General features: G+C 43.0%; 1 protein-coding gene across 1 annotated transcript in view; it reads left to right on the top strand.

The window, feature by feature from the left end:
- Positions 1-26861, top strand: part of LOC137433382 (voltage-dependent T-type calcium channel subunit alpha-1H-like) — a gene marked incomplete at its 3' end in the record, with an annotated part of 532188 nt that overhangs the window by 380037 nt on the left and 125290 nt on the right. The window contains exons 11-13 of the mRNA XM_068125712.2: positions 10035-10186; positions 12617-12802; positions 25674-25791. Of these exons, the coding sequence (XP_067981813.2) occupies positions 10035-10186; positions 12617-12802; positions 25674-25791 (456 nt within the window). The remainder of the gene's footprint in view (positions 1-10034; positions 10187-12616; positions 12803-25673; positions 25792-26861) is intronic.

Consider the following 26861-nt stretch of genomic DNA (forward strand, 5'->3'; position numbering starts at 1 on the left):
GTATTCACTGAAGTTTAGAGGGCCGCTCCCGCAGATCTAGAGAAGGAATGAAGGGTTCTTATAAAGTGAGATGGTCAACTTTACTCTCACTGCAAAAACGTCAATTTGACATTGTTGCCTGGACAAAGGCCTTATCTTTTTGAAAAATTCCATGTAATTCCATGTCCATGTTGCATCAAGCCAATGAGGTAGCTGGCTTCACTTCCCCTCTGCGTGTTGAGGTCATTGGCTTGAAGTCAAGCAACAAGTCTCTATCCACTCAACCACTGATCAATTCATCAGAATAATCTATTATACTATTATATAACGAACTACAAGCTCATTATACTATTTATTCTTAAAACTTTCTAACCTTCCTGGTACTTCTACAAGAATAAAGAGAAACTATTTTGTTCATTTATGTTCTGGTATTTGGATCTGTCTCCATAATTATATCTGCAAACTAATTCAATTGTATTATTTCCTCATTTTAACCAAGCTCCCTTCCTTTTGCTCAAATATTTTACCAACCTTTTTACCAACTTCTTTTCCTCTCTCTCCCCTCCCCTCCTTTCACTCCTTGTATATGAGCACTATAGCCAGAAAGTTCAAACCTCTCCTCCAACCTGACATATCTCTCAATCTGCGCCTCTGCTAATAAACCAGACGCCATCTGTTTATCAGAATCCTTCCGCACATAGGACGTCCCCGATTTCTTAGTGTCTTTCCCTGGTTATTGTCTCTTCTGATTTGATAGGCCTGAACCATGTGGCGGAGTTGCACTTCACATCAATAACTCAATTTCTCACTATCCCTGTACTGATCTTACACCTCCCATTCCCCAGGAGTACCTCTGGCTACGACTTCCCCTCCGCTCCCACCTCTTGTTCATCTGTGTGTTGTACCATCCTCCGAACAGTGATGACTCCATCTATATCTCTCTCAGACAATATGGACCAACTTTTAACCACCCATCCCAACTCTCTTCCTCGTATGTGGCGATTTCAATTGTCATCATACAAATTGGCTGAGTGTTGGTACCTCTCTCACCAGCCATGACACTTCAGCAAAGGGCTTCTGTGACTCCATGGGACTGACTCAATCTGTGAACTTTCCAACCGGGATTTCCCCCAATGGCAAATCCTCCCTAATGGACTTCGTGATGACTAATGTTCCTGCAAATATCTCCTGCTCTTGCTCTGCTCCAATTGGTTAATCTGATCATGTGCTTTTGAAAGTCAACATCACTCTGACTATTCTCAGAGACCTGCCTCAATGCCGCCGGTGAGTCTGGCATTTCACTCAAGCAGATGGACAGGGACTGCAAGCCATATCTCTTCAGGATTGGTCTCCCATATCTACCACCACTGATGTTAACTCAGTCTGGGAATTCTTCCACAGAAACCTGCTCTCTGTCATGTACAGATTCATCCCATCTCATCTTCAGTTAACATACATTTGTTCCCACCCATTTTGCACTGAACCCTTTGGTGAGGCAGTTGTTCTGAAACAACTTGCCTTTACTTGCTGGAAGACTAATCTCACCAAAGGCAATCCCAGTTTGTTCCAAAAATGTCTGCAACAATTGTGTGATCACTATCTGTCCCACCTCAATTTTTTTTATTTATTTTTTGTATACTGAATCGAGGCTCTTGAAAGAGCTGACATTTACTTCACAAACAAATCAACCAGACAAACAAAATATATAAAAAGAGGAAGCGGAAGACAAGAGAAGGGGAAGCACACAAACACTTGAGAGCACACAGCATTTAAGAGCAGGGAGATGTGTGGGAAGGAGAGGGCTTGGGGGGAGTAGGCGTGGGAAGGGGGAAGAAGTATAAAACACAAAGACACCAAGGACTTCCAGGACAGAAGTTGGTATTTCAAAAAAGTGGAATTGGGGTGAAATTAGCGGGGATAGAAAAGTTCAAGGTTTTGGATGGGGGAAGATAAGAGATGGTGGTGAACAGCTGTTTTAAAGACCTGGAGGGTGGAGTGGGATTGAAGAGAGTGAGGGAGTTTGTTCCAGAGGCGGGAGAAAAGAGGAATGAAGGAGTGAAGGTGAGCAGAGAGTCTTGATTTTGGCAGTTTAACCATAAGAGGGTTGCAGGCAGATCTTGTGCGACCTGTAGGAATATTTGCGGGACAGAGCCCAGAGAGAGCTGGGGGGGGGGGGGGGGGGGGGCAAGACCAGAGAGGAGTCGGTAGAAGACGGAAAGACCACCAACCTGCCTGCGGTGAGTGAGTGAGAGGCCCTTGGAGTTAGCTTCATCGCGGGAGATTCCAATGATTCTGAATGCTTTGGTTTCAACAGCGTGAAGACGAGCTAGGTGTGAGGCAGGAGCACCAGCCCAGAGGGGAGAGCAGTATTCCATTGAGCTGCGGATGAAAGCCTTGTATGTGGTGAGGAGCTCAGGTGTGCCAAGGAAGGACTTCGCACGACGGAGGATGCCCAGTCGGCGACTGGCTTTGGAGGCCAGATTTGAAATGTGGTTTTCCCAGGAAAGATCATGGCAGATAGTGAGACCCAAAAGCTTGAGTGACAGAACTTCTTGGAGAGGATTATTCAGGAAGTGGATGGGAGGGTTGTCCAGTCGGTCTTTTCGGAGAGACATCGTAAGAGCGTAAGACCTCAATAATGAACTTTCCATCTTTTCTCTCTCCTCTGAAACCTGATGTCACCTTGTTATGTCTGTCTCTAATGTATGCTTCCTTTCCATCCCTTCCATCACTTCAAATGGCAACACAGCCGTCTCCGGTCGTGGCATGGCTGAATGCCTCAATTCTGTTTGCTTCCGAATATTGCGTCCCCAAACCCTCACTCTCGGTACCCATCCTTCTCTGCAATACCTAGGTGCTCCTGGACGCTGTGTTGTTTGCACCTGAGAAGGTTATTTCAACCCTCGACTCTGCTATTGGTCCTGACGGCATCAGCTCACATGTCCTAAAAACCTGTTGTGCTGCTCTTTCACATCCTCTCTCTGCCCATTTCATCCTGTCATTTGTGCAAAAACTGATCCCGTTAACTACAAACCTATCAGCTTACTTCCAATCATTAGCAGTTTCATGGCATCCATCATCGCAGTTGATATGAAATCCTTCCTTTTCTCCAACAACCTCATCGAAGATAACCAATTTGGTGTCAGACCAGGTCGCTCACCTTGGACATGCTGCTTCTACTCTCCCAACAATGGATGGAGGCCCTCAATGTCAGACATGAGATCATGGCTGTCTCACTGAACATATCTCGAGCTTTTGATATCTCTGGACATATTTCTGGCATCTAGTCTTACTCTCCAAATCTCTGCCTGAGGCATCCAAGGCCAACTCCACACATGGATTACTGACTTACTCTTCTATTGTAGCCAACGTTTGTCACTCAATGGAATTCTTTCATCTCCTCTCCCTGTCAAGGCTGGAGTGCTATAAGGCAGTTTTCTGGGCCTAGTCCAATTACTGATCTTCATCAATGATCTCTCTGGCTCTCTGGAAAATCCTCTTTATTTATTTGCTGATGATTCCATTCTATGCTGTGACCTCCGCCAACTTCAGACAGGCAGGCTGCAGCCTCTTCCCTCTCTTCAGACCTTGGAAAAAAATCACAAGCTCGTCAAAACCTTGGAATATGTCTTTCAATCCTGACAAATCTCACACTCTCACTATCTCTCCCCAAATGGATCATTTGGCAAACCCTCCGATCTACTTTCTTAACTATCCTCTTGAGGAAATTCAGTCATTCCAAATCCTGGGTCTCACTATCAGCCATGATCTTTCATGCGTAAAGCACATTTCAAAGTTGGCCTCCAAAACCACCCCGTCGAGTGGGCATCCTTTGTCATACAAAGTTCTTCCTTGGCACACCTGAACTCTGATGCACATACAAGGCTTTCATCCACAGCTGATGGCTCTCCACTCTGGCCAAGATGTTGAAGATCATTGGAATCTCTTGCGATAAAGCTGAGTCTATGGGCCTGTCATATCACCATGACAGACAGGTGGGTGGCCTCTCTGTCGTCTACTGCCTCCTTTCTGGTCTTGCACCGGCCATCTGCTCTTTCTGTTTGTCTCTCTTTGTCCTCCCACCCCAGGTTTCTGCAGGTCACACACAGTCCACATCAACCCCCTTCTGGTGAAACTAAATCCAGAATCATTGTTCACCCCACTCATTCATTCATTCATATTTTTCCCCAAATGTAGAATCAATTTCCACATTCTCTTCAATCTCATTCTTCAATCCAGCACCAAGTTATTTGGCGAGAAATCCTTTTCCTTTGCTGCACCTCTGCTCTGGAATGACTTGCCTTCCTCTGTTCGACATGTTGACTCTCTTCCTGCCTTTAAAGCCTCCCTCAAAACCTATCTGTTTCACAAGTCTTTCAAAGTCTAAGTCCTGTTTTACCTTTGGTTTGAGATGGGATGGAGATCGAGAGTATGTCTGTGTACGTGTGCGGGGGAGGGAGGGGAGGAGGAGGGGGAGTACACATCTGTGGGTTTTGAATGGGGAGGGAGAGGAATAGGACAAGAGTGAAGGTGTGTCTGTGTGTGTGTATGTTTGTGTATGTATGTTTGTGTATGTGTGTCCGTTCGCATGATAATGTAAAGCGCCACGAGGGTCTTTAACTCTGCTTGATGGGGCTATATAAGACTCCTTTATTATTATTATTATTATTATTATTATTATTATTATTCCATCCAGGTCTTCAAGACAGTTGTTCACCACCATCTCATGTCAAACCCAAGCCAAAACCATGATCTTTTCTACCCTCGTTAACTGCTCCCCACCACACCCCAACCCCTCCTTCCAAACTTCTAGTTTTCCCCATGAGAGCTTCCTTCTTCATCAATGTTGTCCACCCCATGCATCCTCTCCCTGCCCCACCATTCCCCCCCAATCCCATTTTTTGTCCAAGTCTGCCTCTATCTTGGCCTTCAATTCTGCTGTTGGTGTCCCCCCCCCCCCCCTCTCCCAACTGTTACTTTTGTCCTGTTGTGTACTGATATGCTTAGTGTACTAGTACTAGCTCTTCCACGAGCCTCAACTGTGTTTACGACCAAAAAAACCTCTGTTTTTGGATCAATTATCCTTTTCTACACCTCCACTCCCACCCACACTTTTGCATATTTACTTTCAGTCTTCTTGAGAATAACAACTTCTCTTGTCTGATTAATGAAATACATCAGCTGTACTATGCCACATATTTCAGTTAACATTTTTTATATTTATATATATATCACTGTTTTTATATTGTAATTTGTCTGTCGGTTTCGAGTTGGAGTTATTTACTCCCGATTACTTGAATCAGGATTTCTACTGGAAAGATGCTCATTGTGCGGTTCTGCTGTGAAAAAATCCATCAGTTACATCACCCAGTGTATAGAATGAAAAATCTGATAATGTTTTAATCTACTGTAATGAAGCAAAAAATTCCAACAACTACTTCCAGATGTGTACCTTCCCTTTGCAAATGAGCTATTCCACTCGCATGTTTTTAATGATGCCCACACGTCGACACGTGATTGATCTACGTAGCGCTATTCATCGGTTGTAATATTTTTTTCAAGAATGACGCACACACGTTATAAATCGAGCGATTATAATTGAAATTGAAAAATTGTAGGTACTTTCATGTAATATATAAACATACACACGATTAGTTTATGGCCTACCTCGGTCAAGTTAGCCAGAAACACTGAAACGAATTATCCAAGTAGGGCAGAAAACGACAAAAATAAAACCAGAGAAGAAATTCCATGAAAGTTTCCAAAAAGTTACTCATTTCTTCAAAAGTAAAACCGAGAATGAAGCAGCAGCGCCGGCAGCATTGGTGACGTTAGTGCTAGCAGGTAAAAACTGCTGATGATGCTGATGAAAGAAAACTTCTTTGCTGATGACTCCACTCTCTGCCGCTCCATTCCTCATCCCTCAGATCGGCAGTCTGCAGCCTCCTCACTCTCTGCAGACCTGGACAAAATCACAGACTGGGCAAACAAGTGGAACATGTCTTTCAATCCTGACAAATCTCACACTCTTACGATGTCTCTCCGAAAAGACCGACTGGAAAACCCTCCCATCTACTTTCTGAATAATCCTCTCCAAGAAGTTCTGTCACTCAAGCTTTTGGGTCTCACTATCTGCCATGATCTTTCCTGGGAAAACCACATTTCAAATCTGGCCTCCAAAGCCAGTCGCCGACTGGGCATCCTCCGTCGTGCGAAGTCCTTCCTTGGCACACCTGAGCTCCTCAGCACATACAAGGCTTTCATCTGCAGCTCAATGGAGTACTGCTCTCCCCTCTGGGCTGGTGCTCCTGCCTCACACCTAGCTCGTCTTCACGCTGTTGAAACGAAAGCGTTCAGAATCATTGGAATCTCCCGCGATGAAGCTATCTCCGAGGGCCTTTCACTTACTCACCGCAGGCAGGTTGGTGGTCTTTCCGTCTTCTACCGCCTCCTCTCCGGCCTTGCTCCCCCAGCTCTCTCTGGGCTCTGTCCCGCAAATATTCCTACAGGTCGCACAGGATCTGCCTGCAACCCTCTTATGGTTAAACTGCCAAAATCAAGACTCTCTGCTCACCTTCACTCCTTTATTCCTCTTTTCTCCCGCCTCTGGAACAAACTCCCTCACTCTCTTCAATCCCACTCCTCCCTCCAGATCTTTAAAACAGCTGTTCACCACCATCTCTTATCTTCCCCCATCCAAAACCTTGATCTTTTCTACCCCCGCTAATTTCACCCCAAATCCACTTTTTGAGGTGCCGACTTCTTTCCTGGAAGTCCTTGGTGTCCTTGCATTTTACACCTATCCTGCCCTCCCCCCCTCCCCCCCCAGGCCCTCTCCCTCCCACACATCTCCCGATGTCCCTGCTCTCAAATGTTGTGTTTGTGTGCTTCCTCCCCTTCTCTCCCCATCTTGTCGACCGCTCCCCTTTTTATATACTTTGTTTGCTTGTTTGTTTGATTTGTTTGTTTGATAAATGTTAGCACTTTCACGAGCCTCGACTCTGTATACAAAAAAAAAAAAAAACATTTCTAACTTACTAACGCCATATTTTTCCTAGTTATAGCTGGAGCTTTTCGAACACAAAACAATGCACTCGCACTGAGATGTCAAACTAATCTCGAGTCATTACATTCTTATTATAATATAGATTTTGTTTGTTATCGTAATAACTCTAATTTTTCGGTATTGCTTTGGTGAATATTGGAGAATATAATAAAGTGGAATCGCCAACTGTGGTGCATTCTTGAAGGGACATGCATTGCGAAAATGTTGCACTTTAATCTTGTTCAGAGTGGGTTTGGTGGGAATAAAGGGGCTGTGATGGGTCCCCATCCTGACTTTTGCCCAGCGCCCCGGAATCACTAAGACTGCCCCTGACCATAAGGACACTGTAAATCAATATAACAGGAGAGAGGGAAGAGGAGAGTGTGTCAACTAAGTGTTTCCCTCCATAATTGTAGGAACTGTGAAGGTAATTGAAGTGACGTGTTGAGGCGAATATAATACAAATGGACACTGGCAGAATAGAGTCTCTGAGTGGTTTACTTCATATCACCATGAGTATGCAGGAAGAGAGGAAACTGTATCCGGAACATGTACAGGTACGCGTAACAGGCGTAATAATGTAGTTCCTTTATCTCACTAAAGTAACAACCATTATTCATGTTTATTGACATCTTTCACCTTTAATGTGTAAATGTGTATATCAGTGAAATGTGAGCATGGAGAGGAATCATTGATGTTATGACGTCAGTGTTCATGACTTTACTTCAAAGGGAGTTAAGCATCTCCTATAAGTTAATAGAAAGAGTCGTGTGTGTGTTTCACTGGATTTCATTAGGCTGGAATTTTTGAACGCATCTGTGACTGATAACCTTTGAAGTAACATCATACATAATTACTTTTTTTACTTCCTTTGACAATGTCTTGAGAAAGGACACAAAGCTCAATAGACGTAACATGACCTTCTCTCGCTCTGACTTTCTGGCTTCAATGCACCTGACATCAGATCTTTCAAGTTAAGCAGAGTCGAGCGAGATTAGTGCTTGGATTAGAGACCTTCATGTACCAGCTCTTAGAGACCTGGTGTTGAAGCGGTATCAAGACAGCTCATTTGATAGCATGTAACCTCTGAACATGTCAACAGGGATGTAAAGATGGCTGCCCGATCTGAATTTAGCTTATTGGCTTTCTGAATTGGAGTTGGGAAAGAGCAGATGTTGAGAAAACTCGTGAAATGTATAATCGATGCGAAACAGGTTGGATGCATGAAAGGTCCCCCCTGTTGGTCGGAACACTTACAGGAAGTGTGGTGATCAGCATATAGATACAAGGTCACCATTTCCCTTGAGAGTTGATGTTTTTTATATAATCCCACATGGGGCAGCTTGCCAGCTCACCTGGGGGAAGAGGAGTGTGGGATTCCACTCTGTGCTAGAGGCATCAGTGGTCCCCAAACTCAAAACGCTTATGGTGCGACCATGATGTTTGACCCTGTGGGCTAGGATGTCACTATGAGCTTTGTCCTTAGGGCCAAGTTACATGTGTATTCATTTGCCATGCCTTTCTTGGCCGATCTTGGTCTTGGGGCCGCAATATACATGCTTAGCTTGTATAGGAAGAATACACATGAACGATAGGAAAAGAGCAGAGAGAGAGATTGGGAGGAAAAGCAACCTGCAAGTTAGAGGGCTGTGTTAGTAGAGTTAATGGGTCAGGAAAGATTGCAGGTCCGAATGCTGGTGCACCAGAACCTTGGAGAGAATAGTCTCATAGCACAGCCTCTGGAAAGAGGTTCCACATAGGGATAAAAAAAAAAGGAACAAAAGAGTTGAGATGTGCAATGAGCCTGGATTTTGTGCGTGCTACCGGGAGGGAGGTTACTGGAAGTATGTATGCGTTTTTGCTTAAGAGCTGGGATTGGTAGGGTTAGGGGTGCAGGTTTCAGATGGCTGAGATAGCAGGACAGGTTGGGTTTGTGTGCCTAGAGTTTGGGTGTGGAAACTTGAGGAAAAAGGTTGAGTGTGTGACGAGGGTGAATTGATTAGATTTTGGTGAAGATCCGGATCCGGATACGAGGATTTCTTTTTAAGTGACTCTTCATAATTTAGGAATAGTAATATGATATTTCAAAAAGTTGTGGATGGATTCGGACAACTCGGTGGATGAGTTTGGTGCGTGACAAGAACAAGCCGATTCGATTTTGGCTGAAGTCCGGGTCGGTGGGATACAACACAGACCGTTCAGCCCATCGGTGGGATACAACACGGAAACCGTTCAGCCCTGGCGGAGGTGTGCGCTCTACCGAGTGCCGTTCCAGTTATTAAAGCACAATCGTCAGAATGACCAACAATGCGTTATCATCAGAATATTACACGAGATTAGCACTCGTGTGGAAGGAAGGAAAGTTACATTCCACATCTCATTCAATTAGGGATGGTCACAGTAGAGGCTCGATAAGCCTGGTGTTGGCTTAGCGGTTAGGTTGCAGGCTTGGGATCCTAGGATCCTGAGTTTGAATCCCGGTCGATCGCTGAATTAACACCAGAGGGGTTGACTCAGCCTGTCATCCTTCCGAGGTCGATACATTGAGTACCAGCTTGCTGGGATGAATGATCCCGGTGTGTACCCCGACTTAGAATAGGTACACTGTATCCCTGTGCATCGTAAGAGGCGACTAAGGGTTGGCCACAGGAAGGGCATCCAGCCATAAAAACATCATGGGGCCCTCAATGCTAACCCCGCTATAGCGGGGAAAAATGGCCTTAAAACGATCATTCATATTCATTTTACAGTTTAGGCTCGACCAAAATTTGAGTCTAACTTTGATACATTATTGTCAGCAGCTGTTCCATTTTGACTTTGTCATTTTTTGGGGGGTCGTGGGGGGTGGCTTGGCGGAGGAGAATTCTGCATGCTGGCAAATGCACTCAGATGCAATTACACTAAATTTACCTTATCAATGCATTTCCTGAGTTGTTGGGCAGGCAGACTCGACTACAGGTCACATTGAAGGATTTGATTGACTTGCTGCTCATGCGTTGCTCTGTTGCAGCCCGACGAACTGACAAACATCTTGGAAATTAGTAACATCGTCTTCACCAGTATGTTTGCTCTCGAGATGTTGCTAAAGATCCTTGCCTTCGGCCTCTTCGGATATATTCGCAACCAATATGACATCTTTGATGGAAGCATTGTCATCATCAGGTGAGATGAAACGCTTGAAAGCTTCTTCAAGTTTTCTGTTCAACTATAAATTATTTGTGGCGAACCGCACATGCTCGTCAGATGACGTTTCCGTTTTTGATGTGAATCTTTTTTGTTGTTGTTCCTGTGCAATGTATCGTTACAATCAAGATGTTCTTCCACTTGACTTTTAAATTGCTCTCCTCATTAATAGTTGTTTCCTTTTCCCAGTGTTCCTTCTGTTTTTGTACTTTTTGCGAAACTGCTGCCATAGTCTAATTGTCTGCAAATGATCAAAGTGCCTCTCCGAGTGAAATTCAGATTTAATGGTAGAGAATGTTAAATTCACGCCATGTTTGATCAGAGACTGGTGCGTCCGACAGGATATCGTCTGGGTTCGATGCTCGACCTGACTATATACTGTCGGATTGGTGCTTGGCAGCCATGGCGTTACATCGCAAAGTATGTTGTCCATCAGACTGACATTAATCAAGGTGTCCTACCTGCTAGTTACCCCCATGCTTAAAAAACGGGAAGATATTGTAATTGGCTGTGTCTGTCCATCTGTCCGCTTCTCCATCGTTTCTCCTCCTAGTTGTGCAGAAATTCACCAAACTTTGTAGTTATGATCACGACGTGGCAAGAAGGTGCAAGAGCAGCATTACTTTTGCTTCCCCCCCCTGGGACAGGGTCAAAAGGTCAAATACCAAAAATGCAATTACGGACAAATTGTTAAACATTTTTTTGTTGAAATTTTGTATATGCAATCAATGTTGGGGAATACATGAAATATGTAACTTTTTTTGAATTTGATGCCCGGTTCATGCCCCAAGGGGTGGGAGCTTGGGGGGTAACAAGGGTCAAAAAGAGAATCTTTTTACACTCAAAATTTCATATTTGGTCATTCCTGGTGGAACTTGTTGCCATTTTTCAACATCTCTTTTGAGGATTGGCGATGTCATGCAATCGACTTCGCTCTAGTATTGGTTTCTGGGACATTAAAGATCCATCGGTATCTCTCAAATATGAGTCAGTAAGGTATTCCTGACAGCGGCCTAAATTAATCTCAAAATGCCATACAGAATTGCGGCCAAAATTAATCTCAAAATGCCATACAGAATTGCGGCCTCAATTAATCTCAAAATGCCATACAGAATTGCGGCCTAAATTAATCTCAAAATGCCATACAGAATTGCGGCCAAAATTAGCACCAGTTGAACATCAGGCCGAGGGCTTTTGGAGAAGTAGGGACTTTATTTTTTACTGATTAATGTCGTGGCTCCTTTAAGAACTTTGCTTTTAGGCTTTGGGACAGTACATGGAAATAAAGGTATTGTTATCCTTCAATGACATGTTCTGAACTTAACTTAAACCATACGTGCATTTGGTAGAGCGCATACTTCCACCAGGCTGACGTTTTTTTTATACAAGGTCAAAATTTTATATTTGGGTCTAGGCTTATGGAAGAGCTAGGACACAGAACAGATCAGAACACATTTACGTTTTGCTGAACAGTTTACGTTTTGTATCCCACTGATATGCCAGATGCAGATCTGGATCTTCACCAATATATTATCAGATTGTTCTTGTCACCTATCCAACTCATCCACTAAGTTTTGTCTGAATCCGTCCACAACTTTTTGAAATATCGTGCTATATATCCTTTTAGCCCCATCTCTCAATGGTGAAGAATCACTTCAATTTTTTTTTTTATCTCAGATCCGGATCTTCACCAAACTGTAATATTTTTGTCCTTGTCATACACCCAACCTGCTTACCAAATTTTGTCCGAATTAGTCCATAATTTTTTGAGATATCCTGCTCATTTTTTTAGATAAAAAAAATAACCTCCGTCCACAATCGGACCCAATTGGCCCCAACATATGGATGGCCCCAATGAATCCTATCGTCTCGTCGCGTGGACCGAAAGGGAAATTTGGCTGAAGTCTTGATCACGAACTGGCTGGACAGGTGTGATGTTTGACTGGAGGAAACTTAGGCAGAATTTCGTCATTTATTCAGCAGTGATAACTCATCTACTCTTCACAAAAGAACTGTAGGATCTTTAACTTCCACCAATTAATGCCAGCAGATGGGACACCTGGCTTAAGGTCCATCCGAGGGACGGTGTGCTTTGTGATGCAATGCCCTGCCCGCATGTCAATTTAAGTAATTTGTTCACAACTTTTTGTAAGTCTAGTTGTTCAAACAAGAATAGCTTTGTGTTCTACTTTTAAACTACAGTGGAAAGTTTATACCTCGACAATATTTTAAATTTTTTAAAGATATAGTAGTTAAGTTAACGCTTTTGATTTATTACTGGATATTGAAGAAGCAAACCTTATGAACATAATTGTTTTTGTTTACAAAACCTTTAGCCGAGAACTTGTGTTCTCTCCAATCACACCAAACTAAACACTTGTTCACATTTTTTTTTCCTCTTCCCCCAAGTATCTGGGAACTGTCGGTGCAGTCAGGCGGTGGCCTCTCTGTGCTGCGTACCTTCCGCCTGCTACGCGTACTCAAGTTGGTGCGTTTCCTACCGGCGTTACGTCGTCAGCTTCTTGTGCTCATGCGGACCATGGACAACGTGGCTACATTCTGCATGCTTCTCATGCTGTTCATCTTTATCTTCAGGTAAGCATCGATCCTCGGCTGGAGCCCAACACCAAAAGAGCAACTCCAAGCCATAGCCATTCATGTAGTTAACACACAGCACCCAAGAAGCAATACGCATCAGCCAGAAACTTACACTGCCTCAACTGGTACCCATTTGTAAAAGACAGAGAAGCAATACAATTTTAATAGCAAACCTTATTTGGAAAGATCGAGCCTGTTCATTAAAGTAAGGCCTAGATGTGTAATGAGAATTCAGGCCTGAAATTCGGTTATCAAGGCCACTGGCAATTATAATCTGGAATAAATTGGCACAAGATGGAATTAATTGGTTACTTGTAAATGTTCACATTGGAAGTGGACGGAGTAATTATGAAGGAAACCTTGACAGGGCCAGAGTTGATTCAGCAGAGGCAGCAGGAAGTTTTGGAGCACAAGGTCCGAGGAACTTCAGGCATTAAACGGTGGCAGCAATTGATGTCCATAGCTACTATCTTCTCGTTTTCATGACATGCAGAGCAGATAGAAAAAGCTAATCTCATTTCACAGTAATGCCTTGCAATATTTCTAAGTGCGGAGGCTGACTATATACTTCCGAGGCATTTAGCTTGGCTATCATTGCAAGAGCCTCAAGCTTTTTAAAGGCAAGTAATTACATAATATCATTATGAAAGTCCAATGTTATTATTTACAGATTGCTGTAAGTCTCATTCCCAATGGATGTTAAACGGGCGTTCCGTCTGCCAGCATTCGTTGCTGGATGTTAAAGATCCCATGGTGTCCTTCGCGAAAAGTAGACGAACTATCGTCGGCACCAAGGTCAAATTCCAAATTCCTGCCCTAACCTTCATGGGACATTGCATCAGCGGCATGGCCGGGCCTCCCCAGGCAATGATGCTACCCCGCAGCCTTGTGCTGCATACGAGCGAAAGAGTGATGGCATTATTATGAGTATGGCTGTGGCCTTTGGACGTCTTTCATCATTGAATTCCTTATTTAACTGTACTGGTGGCTTTATTATTTATTTATTTTATACTATAGAGTTGATTCTCGTGGTGGAGCTAGAACATCAAATGGATCGGGATGGAATAGGACAATGCAAACAGCAGAAGGAGACAGGGAAACCAGAAAAACAAGATGGCAGCCATATCATTTCGTCTCGGTACTGGAGTCAAGCGACAGATGTGGGTGTGGTCCGGCAGCTGTCTAACCAATGGGTGCACATTTCAAAAAATAATCCCCAACAAGGACCCCGACAACAACAGCAACACGAAGATCTTGTCGACCTGCGACATGTCGCAGGTAAAAATTTCAACATATTGTCGTGTGTCTGCCCTGTAGTGAACACCGCAGTGTGACACGGATGACCAAACGAGCTTTAACTCCAAGACGTTCAATCCAATGATGACGGTACTTTTTACACGCGAGGGAAAGGAGAATGACGAACTTAACTGGACAGCTTCCACCCGACGTCTTCGAACCTGCGATAATCAACTCAAACCGACACAGGATTTAACTGTACAAAAATACCGGCTTTATGGAAGAAAAGCACCGGCTTTATTAACAGAATAAAACACAGCACAATAAGATCCTAAATGGGACGTCACCATACAGACTCGAATACAGACAAAGGGAAAAATAACTGTGAAAATAAATGTGTTAGTTTGTGGGCACTTAGCTCTGAGCGGCTCTTGAACCTCGTCAGGAATCGTCCAGGCCCCCACGTCCTTGCGTGGGAGCCACAGGCTGCACTGCTGCGAGCGGGAACTAGGCCTCCTGTGCAGTCCGCCTCTCTCGCCGCCGAGCGCGAAGTCAGCAGGCCGCGCTCATTCCACTCATCCCCGCTCATCAATGCATTCCCCTCGCGCAGGAGTGCTATGAACTCAGACCACTTGCTGCGAACTTCTGAAGCAGAGCGAGATATCAAATCGTGACTGTTCACCGCCAAAGCCAGAAGATGTGAGGAAGTCAAGAGGGACAGCCAAGAGAGGAAGTCAAGAGGGAGAAAACTCGTGAACTTCAACCGTTCGTTGTCGAATCCCGAAAATCAGAGCAAGCCAAGAGGGATAAAATTGTGGTGTCTCAATGAATGTCCCTCACTCAAGAGGCCAAAATGTCGGAGAGAGCGTTCTTTTATACTCAAGGCTCTGATGTCATCCGTGCCTGCTCCACCAATCCAATAGTCCCATCTTAGCAGTCCTTGCTCCAATCAATCCCGGACCAATCACTTCTTCGGGGGTGTGGCCTCCCAGACCTGCCTGCTTGTGTTGCGATGTGACGGCTGCGGCACCAGGGTAGTTGAATGTCCCGGTTCCGGTCGCTTTTATTTAGTGCTATAAATGCGTGATTGTCATAAGGAACAGAGGAAAAATAACAGAGGCCATTACATACAGGGTATTAATTACCCATAATCCCTAACTAACTTACATAACCCCACCCCTCGTGATGGGAATGAAGATACGCTCTCTTACAAATCATACGGTCTACTGGATCCCTACTTTTGATACATGGGGTTGCTTCTTTTTGACGACAGTCAGAGGTAAAACCATACCTACCCATAAAATTCTACCTGGACTAAGGTAATCACTGCCTACCCCCTCCAAACGTAACAATATATTGGACACACTGTCTTATTGTAATGACAGTGGGTTTGTTTCATATGGGCTGGGAGGATAGTTTAGAGGCATGCACACTCACCTTTAAGCTGTCTTACCTGGGGTTGAGTGTCAACACAGCTATAACCTGTCACCCTGGTGTTTTGGATACAGGGCATCAATGTGTTGGTGTGCCATTCATTGGATGGACATTAAGCCAGATGTCAAATTTGCTCGTATTATTTAGTGGAGTTTAAAGATCTCACAGTGTTTTTGGAAAAAGTAGTCAAATTTCCTCTGGTACCTTGAATAAGTTTCAAATTCTAACGTCAGGCCTCATCAGCCGGTTCTTTAAGGACTTGGCCAATTGCTTTTCATGGCCAACACCACAAGAAGGTTGGAACAATTGGCTTCCTGAAAGAACTGTGGTGGTGGTGGTGGTGGTGGTGGTGGTGTCGGTGGTGGTAGTAGTGGTGTCGGTGGTGGTAGTCGTGGTGTCGGTGGTGGTAGTAGTGGTGTCGGTGGTGGTAGTAGTGGTGTCGGTGATGGTAGTAGTGGTGTCGGTGGTGGTAGTAGTGGTGTCGGTGGTGGTGTCGGTGGTGGTAGTAGTGGTGTCGGTGGTGGTAGTAGTGGTGTCGGTGGTGGTAGTAGTGGTGTCGGTGGTGGTAGTAGTGGTGTCGGTGGTGGTAGTAGTGGTGTCGGTGGTGGTAGTAGTGGTGTCGGTGGTGGTAGTAGTGGTGTCGGTGGTGGTGGTGGTAGTAGTAGTAGTAGTGTCGGTGGTAGTGTCGGTGTCGTCTCAACGACTACTACTACTACTACTACTACTACTAATCAGTGACTGCACAAACAATGTGTGCAAATGGTTTCAGAAGTATCACAAAACTTCAGACAAATTCTGTGGTCACCATGATCCTCTGCTTTCATTTCACTTGAGAATATTTGATGATGAGACTTTCTTGTTTCATCCTTCCTTGATTTATGGCTTGTGGTTTTTATTTTAAGTCTTGTTTTCTGCCATCAAATACCAGTCTGTGATAGCTCAGAAGAAGAGGAAGAACCACCCCTTTCACATCTTCAGATGCTGCCGATGCAGTTTTCCATTGGCTAGGAGGCACAATTCTGGACAGGTCGCCACTCTGACGCAGGATACTCAAATGGCTCATGCTTCCCAGTAAGCTGGTGCTATTTTGTCGACCTCAGAAGGATGACAGACTGAGTCAACTCACCTGTTGTTATTTTAGTGGTACAGCAGGGGTTCAAACTTAAGATCCCAAGATCTTAAGCCAGCTACCTTAACTGTTAGGCGAACACGAAGCTGGTGATAGCTCAAGTCCCCATAAAAAGGCACTCTATAATATCTTCTGGCCCAATACTCATACCTCTCTGTGTCAGAGGTGAGTTGGTCAAATCGTTGGTCAGACACCTTTGCTGTAACACATCTTATAGGATAAGGCTGCTCAATTCAGTGATACTTAAAATCAGTCATGGAAAGTTTGACCTTTCTTGTCGAGCTGGTTGTTAATAACTGTGAAAGTCTCCCAACACACTCCATCTCCTTGCCTGATATAACCTTTGCAAATGACTCGTTTTCTCACCTTATTTAAAAAAAAAAATAAAACCCCACCTTTAGAGGCCATTTTTCCCCGCAAAGCGGGGGTTGGCCTTTTTCGGGGACCGTGGTTGTTGTTGTTTTTTCGGTCCCCTTTTTGAAGCAATGTTTTACGGCCGGATGCCCTTCCTGACGCCAACCCTTTTTGCCGCCTTTAACGACAAACAGGGAATTACCAGTGAACTGGTACTCAATTAGCCGACCTCGGAAGGATGACAGGCTGAGTCAACCCCCCTGGCGTTAATTCAGCAATCGACCGGGATTCGAACCCAGGATCCTAGGTATCCTAAGCTGGCATAAGGTTTTCTCACCTTATGCTGTAGGAATTTCAGAATATCATTCAATACAGACACTTTCCTTGTGGGACATACATTTCATGTAATTGGATCATGTGTTCGGATATATGAGATGGAATATGGTGCAAATGTTGTATGAATTTAAATTTTACATGTATAAGGGAATACAAGGAAATTGGACACATTAGGAGGTCATTTGGCCCATTATGCCTATGTGTCATCAACACCCCATCAATTCAATCTATCAGTCACAAATTTAATTGCTCCAATTAATATTGGCCTGGTGTTGGCTTAGCGGTTAGGGTGCCGGCTTGGGATCCTAGGATCCTGGGTTCGAATCCCGGTCGATCGCTGCATTAACGCCAGGGGGGTTGACTCAGCCTGTCATCCTTCCGAGGTCGGCAAATTGAGTACCAGCTTGCTGGGATGAATGATCCCGGTGTGTACCCCGGCTTAGAATAAGTACACCGTATCCCTGCGCATCATAAGAGCGTGACCAAGGGTTGGCGTCAGGAAGGTCATCCGGCCATAAAAACATTGCCTCAAACAGGGAACCATGATTGTCATGGGGCCCGCAAGGCTAACCCCCGCACTAGCGGGGAAAAATGGCCTTAAAACGATCATTCATTCATTTATTCACTCTGATTATTGTTTTACAATCTGCATATCTTTCCTTGCAAACATGCGGTGAAACAGACTTCCATTGTATCAAGCAACTTGCTGCCCTCAGGTTCAGGCAGCAATGCAGATATCCCTTCCCCCTGTTTGAGGACATGAAGGTATATAAGGACTGATTTTTGAGACTGTCAGTGGAGCGAGCTATGATGTCGGGCAGGGAGCATGACTCGTCTCTCCTATCAATGATGTGCACATTATGATTTGGTGCAGATTTGGTGCAGAGCCAGGTTTTTTTGCGCTGTCAATATATATTTTTAATAAAATGATTAAATGAACCTTTGACCCCTGATTTTCCCTCCACACCATCAAATCATTAGTTGTGCTTATTTTTGATTTTTTGAGATATAAATATTTTGAGATATTCTCTATGTAAATATTGCATATCCATTTTTTCAGGTACTTTTCCAAGTATTGTCATCTTCTTTTAGAAGCTTTCGGAGCCATTTTAGGTAACAATCCTTACCTCACACGCACAATAGCAGTTCACATGCCCCGAAGATCGTTATTTCTAGGCCTCTAGGGTGTTTGCGTATGCATATTGAGCATTTTGGGGGCAGATTACATCATTTTGAATGTCCCATATTATCTCTATGTAAATATGTATTGTATAGCGCCAATCCCTGGTGTTGGGCTAGCGCCGCGGTCGGGAACCTATGGCTCGCGAGCCATATATGGCTCTTCCGGTGACGGCATATGGCTCCCAGACAATTTTGAGTTGAAAAAAAAAAAATCAAAAAAAAAAAATCAGTTTGGAACTGATTTTAAAATACTTGTGATATTTCTTAATAATACTGTGTCATTTTAAAGTAAACAGAAATTAGTTTTGAAGATAAATTTCACGGGTCACGGGTCACCCGTGGGTCGGGTCGGGAACCAATGGCTCGCGAGCATGTCCGCATCATTGTAAAGGTGAAGAAATCAATTTTATCAGATAGCCAACTAGTGAGCATGGAGAAAAGAAAGAAAGCCAAGGAATTGTCTGAGGAGGTCAGGCACAAGATTGTAGCCAAGCATGGACAATCTCAAGGCTACAAGTCCATCTACAGAGCCCTTGATGTACCTGTGTCCACCATACGCAATGTTATCAGGAAGTTTAAGGCCCATGGCACTGTAGCCAACCTCCCTGGACGTGGCCGCAAGAGAAAACTTGATCGAAGATTGCAGCGAAGGATTGTTCAAATGGTGGAGCAAGCACCTCGATCAACTGCCAAAGAGATTCAAGCTGACCTTCAGACAAAAGGTAGGACAGTTTTAACTCGCACCATCCATCGCCAACTCGATGAAAGGGGGTTCTATGGTAGGAGACCCACGAGGACCCCACTGCTGAGAAAGCCCGACTGGAGTTTGCCAAAACACACCTGAACAAGCCCAAATCCTTTTGGGAGAATGTGCTGTGGACAGATGAGACCAAATTTGAGCTTTTTGGAAAAGCACATCATCTCGATGTTTATGGAAAACAAAATTAAGCCTTCAGAGAAAAGAACACCTTCCCTACAGTTAAACATGGAGGAGGTTCAGTGATATTTTGGGGTTGCTGTGCTGCCTCTGGCACTGGGTACCTTGAATGTGTGCATGGCATCATGAAATCAGGAGATTACCAATGCATTTTGGAGCGCAATGTTCAACCCAGTGTCAGAAAGCTGGGATTCCATCGAAGGTCATGGGTCTTGCAGCAGGACAATGACCCCAAACACACTTCAAAGAGCACCCAGGAATGGTTCAAGGCAAAATTCTGGTCTGTTCTGGAATGGCCAGCAATGAGTCTATATCTAAATCCCATTGAATACCTGTGGGAAGATCTGAAAACAGCAGTTGGGAGAAGGCACCCTTCAAATCTGGGAGAACTGGAGCAGTTTGCACAAGAAGAGTGAGCCAAACTGCCAGTCGAGAGGTGTAGGAAGCTCATTCATGGCTATAGAAAGCACTTGACTGCAGTTGACACTTGACTCCAATAGATGCTTTGTGATTACAGGCAAGCATCACCGACCTCCTGCTAGATATCAATTGAGGCTAGCCTCAGTGCCGGTTCCATTGCCGATCCACAAACTAATGCCGACAAACAAGACACAAGTTTAACATCCATCTGACATACGGCACACACATTGATGAATCACAGGCCTGCCTGCGAAACACTGGGATGACAGTTTATAGCTGGGTCAGGATTCAAACGCAGGTTAGATTGCTTGGAAGTGAGAGTGAAGGCATAGACTTAAACATAACCATATTTATACACATCATAGAACAATGACATGAAGATATAATATAAGAAACGCAAGCAACTTTGATGATATTCAAGCACTCAAATTTGAGTATCATTTCTCAAAGCAAATTGAGTACCAGCTTGCTGGGATGAATGATCCCCGTGTGTACCCCGGTTTAGAATAGGTACACCGTATCCCTGCGCATCATAAGAGCGTGACCAAGGGTTGGCGTCAGGAAGGTCATCCGGCCATAAAAACATTGCCTCAAACAGGGAACCATGATTGTCATGGGGCCCGCAAGGCTAACCCCCGCTCTAGCAGGGAAAATGTCCTTAAAACGCTCATTCATTCATTCATTCATTCAATTAATGGCACTTTTGTGTTAGATTGGCCACGTGAGCTTTTCCTTTCCACTCCACTCTATTTGAACATCCTCTTTCTCTCTATTTCTCTTTCTCTCTCTCTCTCTCTCTCTCTCTCTGTCTCTCTCTCTCTCTCTGTATCTCTCTCTCTCTCTCTCTCTCTCTCTCTCTCTCTCTCCCTCTCTCCCTCTCTCTCTCTCTCTCTCTCTCTCTCTCTCTCTCTCTCTCTCGCTCTCTCTCTCTCTGCATCCCCATTTTTTTGTTTTTTTGTATACTAAGTTTCACTGTAAATTTTTGTACGTTTTTTTCTTGTAATTTTTTTTGTAACTGTTTTTTTGTGTACTACTCACAGCCTTAGCAGGACATGACATAAAATAATCATTCAATTACCGGTATAAAAGTGAAACACAACACAATGAAGTGATATAAAAAAGATAATTACTTGATCTGATCATTAGCTAATTATTAAATTAGATGACTTTACATCTTTATCTGAAAAAATGCACCATTTGTAGCAAATGCAACTTCGTGAATTTCCCAGTAATTTTCCTGAAGGCAGTCGGGTCTTGTGCCGGATTGGCCAGAAAGCATACGTGACATCATTCCTAATCAACAGCCAATCATGTGCTCACAAGCACAGAAGAGACATAACATGTGCAGCTGGCTCCTCGGAAATTACGTAACAAATGGCATTGCATTGACTGCTGAAGGATGTATAATGAATATGTTGATGATTATCCGGATGGAATAGTCGTTTTCACTTTATCAAATGTCTTTTTCACTTTAAATGCAGCGGTGAAGAAATATAAACAGAAGATTGTAATGAAGAATCCACCATCCCAAGCAATTATGCAGGCCATTTACCAGCTGTATGGATCCATTGTTGTCATAAAATTGCCCATCATCATCGGAGCATAAGTCCTATGGTTTTCCTTTGCTCATTCATCGTGTAGATTTATTTAATTTTAATTTTGCTGTGCTTTGCTATTTGCCTGGACACTAATATGATGATCTAGAAAAATGCACCACTTGACGAGGCCACCAATAGCAGCAAGGACTCATTTAGGCAGACAGTAAGAGGTTCAGTAAGAAGTATGAAGTTGTCCCTTTGTAATTTCGAGCTAGCATCAGCCTCGTAAAAAGGGTGACACATCCAAGGCACTCATTTATTTTCTTCCTTTTTCCCATTCCTCAAAAAAATCAAAATCCTCAGTTTATTTCCCAACTGCAGTCAGATTATGTTGATGGATTTGGAAATGAGTTGTTTCCAAAATTGCTTCTAACTGTGGTAATCCTTTTGGGCCAGTTACTTTATAGTGTGCAGGCTAATGTAGGTCTTTTCTCCAAAAATTTTTTCCATGTATATCATTGTATACATAAATAAATTTAAATAAAATAATAACGTACAGATACATTCAAAGTACACCACCCCCATGCCAAATAAATAAATAACATCCTCCAGCGCATAGAGACTGCATTGGGAGGGAGAGGTGTACAATAATTGATTGATTAATTGCATAATTAAAATCAATAAATATTAATCATACAATATTTTCTTAATCAATTGGCCAACAGCATACCTAAACCACCAGTGCTTCATCCAAAGCTGTAACTTTTTGAAAATTAATCAAGTACGTCATTAATCCAAAAATTAAATTATTTATTGATTAATAAATAATTAATTAATTGATTAATCAATAAATCAAAAATACCCTTTACAGTCAAACCACTTGGTCATTGTCGTGTCCAAATATCAGCTTCCGAACTCAAAATGTTCCTGAGATAATGCCCAGATGAGAAAGAAAATAAATAAATAATAATCATGAATTGATAAAATAATTAATCAATTGGCTAATAGCATACCTAAACCACCAGTGCTTCATCTGAAGCTGTAACTTTTAGAAAATTAATGAAATAAGTCATTAATCGGAAAAATTTAAGAATTAATTTATTAATCAATAAGCAATTAATTGATTAATTGATTAATCAATAAATCAAAAATATTAAAGAAGATACTAGAACGGCACTCAGTAGAGAACATACCTCTGCCAGGTGAACAGTTTACATTTTGTATCCCAGAGTAGACCAGAACATCACAATACAGAATCACATTTAATCAAAATCATCCGTCCACAACTTTTTGAAATATCCTGCTTTTTATCGCTCGGTCAATCGCTGAATTAACGCCAGGGGGGTTGACTCAGCCTGTCATCCTTCCGAGGTCGGCTAATTGAGTACCAGTTCACTGGTAATTCCCTGCTTGTCGTTAAAGGCGGCAAAAAGGGTTGGCGTCAGGAAGGGCATCCGGCCGTAAAACATTGCTTCAAAAAGGGGACCGAAAAACAACAACAACCACAGTTCCCGAAAAAGGCCAACCCCCGCTTGCGGGGAAAAATGGCCTCTAAAGGTGTTTTTTTTTTTGTTGTTGTTGTTTTATCGTTTTTGGCCCTGGTGTTGGGCTAGCGGCTAGGGTGCTGGCTTAGGATCCTAGGATCCTGGGTTCGAATTCCGGTCAATCGCTGAATTAACGCCAGGGGGGTTGACTCAGCCTGTCATCCTTCCGAGGTCGGCAAATTGAGTACCAGTTCACTGGTAATTCCCTGCTTGTCGTTAAAGGCGGCAAAAAGGGTTGGCGTCAGGAAGGGCATCCGGCCGTAAAACATTGCTTCAAAAAGGGGACCGAAAAACAACAACAACCACAGTTCCCGAAAAAGGCCAACCCGCGCTTGCGGGGAAAAATGGCCTCTAAAGGTGTTTTTTTAATTTTTTTTAAATCGTTTTTGGCCCGATCTCCCAATGGTGATGAATCACTTAAAAATTCTACTGGCCGGATCCGGATCCGGATCTTCACCAAAATTGAATCGATGCTTCCTTGTCAAACACACAAATCTGTCCATCAAGTTTCATTCAAATCCATCCACAACTTTTTGAGATATCCTGCTATGTATTGTTTTTGTCCCCATCTCCCAATGGTGAAGAATCACTTTAAAAATTCTAGTAGCCGGATCCGAATCCGGATCTGGATCTGGATCTTCACCAAAATTTAACCATTTTGTCCTTGCCACATCCGCTACATCTCTGCCAAATTTCGTCCGAATCCGTCCACAACTTTTTGAGATATCTTGTTCACAAACAAACGGACAGACAGACAAACAGACAGACAGGGGTGAAAACATAACCTCCATCCACCTTTGGTGGCGAAGGTAATAAAGAACACCTGACACTAGGCCGAGGCTTCATACTTTGGCATGCGCACGCCGCTGCACCGTCGAATAAATTGTTTTAACCTGTAATTTTTGACGGACTTTTTACAAGTGAATATATATTCACGTAGTCATGGTGTAACACAATTAGAATGTGCTTCTCATTAGTGTGGCGTACACCTAACAGATGGTGTTAGCAGCAAAGACAAAAGGGAAACGGTACCCACAATGCAAAGCACAAACAACATTGCAAACGGTTGCTTGACGTTTGAACAACACAAAGTAATTTTGAAGTGATATTGGAAATTCGAAAATGCCTGTGAAGTGCAAAGACAGCGGACACATGAATTAGCAACGGAACCTCCATCATGAATAACAATTACAAGAAGTTGTGATACATTTGAGATGTACGGTCCTGCGCAAGACATGTGCAAGCAACAATCTGGGAGACCCCAATCATGGGTGGGTTGGGAAAATTGTGCTATGTTGTTAAAGAAATTCACACGATCACGATAAAATCTGAAAGGTGATGTGCTTGTGAGACATCAGCAGGGCAAGTGTACACCGAATTCACAAAGCAGCTAAGTGCAAATCGTATGTGCCGAGACTGTTACATGAAATGATTGAAGACGATCCGGATCGCAGAGCTGGATTTTGTGAAAGGTTTCAAGGGAAGGTGGATGAGGATGCAAGGTTTGTGGACATAATTGTTTGGTCAGATGAAACAACATTTAAGCTCAATGGTGCAGTGAACCAACATAATTGTGTGTATTGGCCAATAATACTGATAGATTGAATTGCTAATAGGGTGTGGATGAAGCACAGGGGTAAGATGGGCCAGGTAAGCCTCGGGGTAAGATGAAGCACAGGGGTAAGCCTCGCCCTGTGTCCAACTTCCTTATACCTCTTTGTAATACCAGATGCAAACTAGAAAGCATCTGAAAATGCAAAGCCCGTCGACGTGTCCGTTTGTATTCAGACATCTTCTTATTCCTATGCTCAAAATAATAAAAAGTAAAAAAAAAAAAATACAAAATAAAAATTGATGGTTTTATGCAGATTTGACCGTTGAGCTTTATATCTAAAAAAAAAAAACGGTTCTGGCTTTTGATTGGTGAACCAATTATATGAACCAATATGCAAATTATTTAAATTTCAGGTCAATCGGGTGAAAATTGGCGATTTTTCGCAACCTTGACCTTTGACCTTTTGATCTAAAAGGAAAATTGGCTTGTAGCTTTTGTTTGGTAAACCAATTCAGTTGCCAATTATGAAAGTTGTTTAAATTTCAATTTCAGGTCAATCGGCTGAAAATTGGCGATTTTTCGCAACCTTGACCTTTGACCTTTTGATCTAAAAAGAAAATTGGCTTGTAGCTTTTGTTTGGTAAACCAATTCAGTTGCCAATTGTGAAAGTTGTTTAAATTTCAATTTCAGGTCAATCGGCTGAAAATTTGCGATTTTTTGCAACCTTTGACCTTTTGATCTAAAAAAAACAATCAGCTTCTAGCTTTTGATTGGTGAACCAATTCAGTGACCCAATATGCAAATTCTTAACATTTCAGGTCAATTGGATGAAAATTGACTATTTTATGTGACGCTGACCTTTGACTTTTTGACCTTTGACCAAATTATTAATTTGCCTTCTCCATATAGCTTTAGTGAAAATTTGATGACAAAACTCAAATGGTAAAAAAGTTACGGCCTGGCCACACACACACACACACACACACACACACACACACACACACACACACACACACACACACACGACGGGCTAATAAGTGGCTACCCAAATTATGACATGGTATGTAAATGACTGTGTATGCTGATACTCAATATGCAATCACATGTCATTGCCAAACTTTATTGGATTTTGCTTTTTCTGAGGTTTGAATGAAGAGAAATTTAACTCGCATTTTATTTGTGCTTTTTCGCTTGTGACGCAGTATCCTGGGAATGCACCTTTTTGGCTGCAAGTTCAGCATGAAGACAGAGAGCGGAGACACACTTCCCGATCGCAAAAATTTTGACTCTCTCCTGTGGGCCATTGTCACCGTGTTTCAGGTTCGCTGACAGGCGGACGCTCCGCAACACCGCTCGCTCGTGGCTGCAAATGTTGGGCAGGTTTGATACTCCGTGTCGTGGCAGGTGTGCCTGTGTTGTTAGGGGCCGTCATTCGTCACTTCACGTCCGGCCTAGTTGGTAACCGGACTATACCTGGACCGATGTGTACGGGCTATGCCATGCGACAGTACCGTTTACTCTGTGACACACGGGACATTGTGTTTGTGTGCTTCCCCTTCTCTCCCCATCTTGTCTTCCGCTCCCTCTTTTTATATATTTTGTTTGTCTGGTTGATTTGTTTGTGAAATAAATGTTAGCTCTTTCACGAGCCTCGATTCAGTATACAAAAAAAAAAAAAAAAAAATTTATGAAATCTTCAAAACTGAAATTATTCTCATGTTCTGGGAATGATATTGTCACGAAGCAAACTTTAAAAATATCCTTTCTAATGAAAGGAAAAATTGATTCTGTGAAAAATAAAGAAAAAAATAATTTAAATTTTTAAAAAATATTGAAAAAAGGAAAAAACTAAAAGAAATTCTGAAAAATATCATTTTGTCTCCCGCTCCCTTTATTTTATGTTTTGTGTGTCCGTTTGTTTTTTTGTGATCAATGTTAGCTCTTACACGAGCCTCAATCTTTCATACAAAAAAAAATGTAAATAAAATATTCTTTTCTGAAACTATATGATCTGAGCAATCACAGTTTTGGAGATTTCAAAGCCCAGAAACGAGTAGGGTTCCAAGAAGTCTTCCAGGCTGGGAAACCTATTCTTTTTGTTCAGATTATTATTATTATTATTCCGTATGATTTTTGTGGGTCCTTGCGGGTTTATTCCCTTTTAAATTCCTTTTCTCGGAAACATTGGCCCAATTGACATGAAATTTTCACCTTAGTGTATATGCGTCTACTCATGTAGAATTTTTAGTGATAAGTATGATGTCATAGGTCACATGGTACGGGCGCCATCTTGGAAGACCTGAAAAACTTTGGACCTCAATACCTCCGAAACCTCTCCTTGGAAAAAAAAAACAATTAAAATATGGCTCATTGTCAAGTACTGTACTCCC

Source organism: Myxine glutinosa, chromosome 10 (assembly GCF_964187855.1).
Source record: "Myxine glutinosa chromosome 10, kmMyxGlut1.1, whole genome shotgun sequence".
Classification (NCBI taxonomy): domain Eukaryota; kingdom Metazoa; phylum Chordata; class Myxini; order Myxiniformes; family Myxinidae; genus Myxine; species Myxine glutinosa.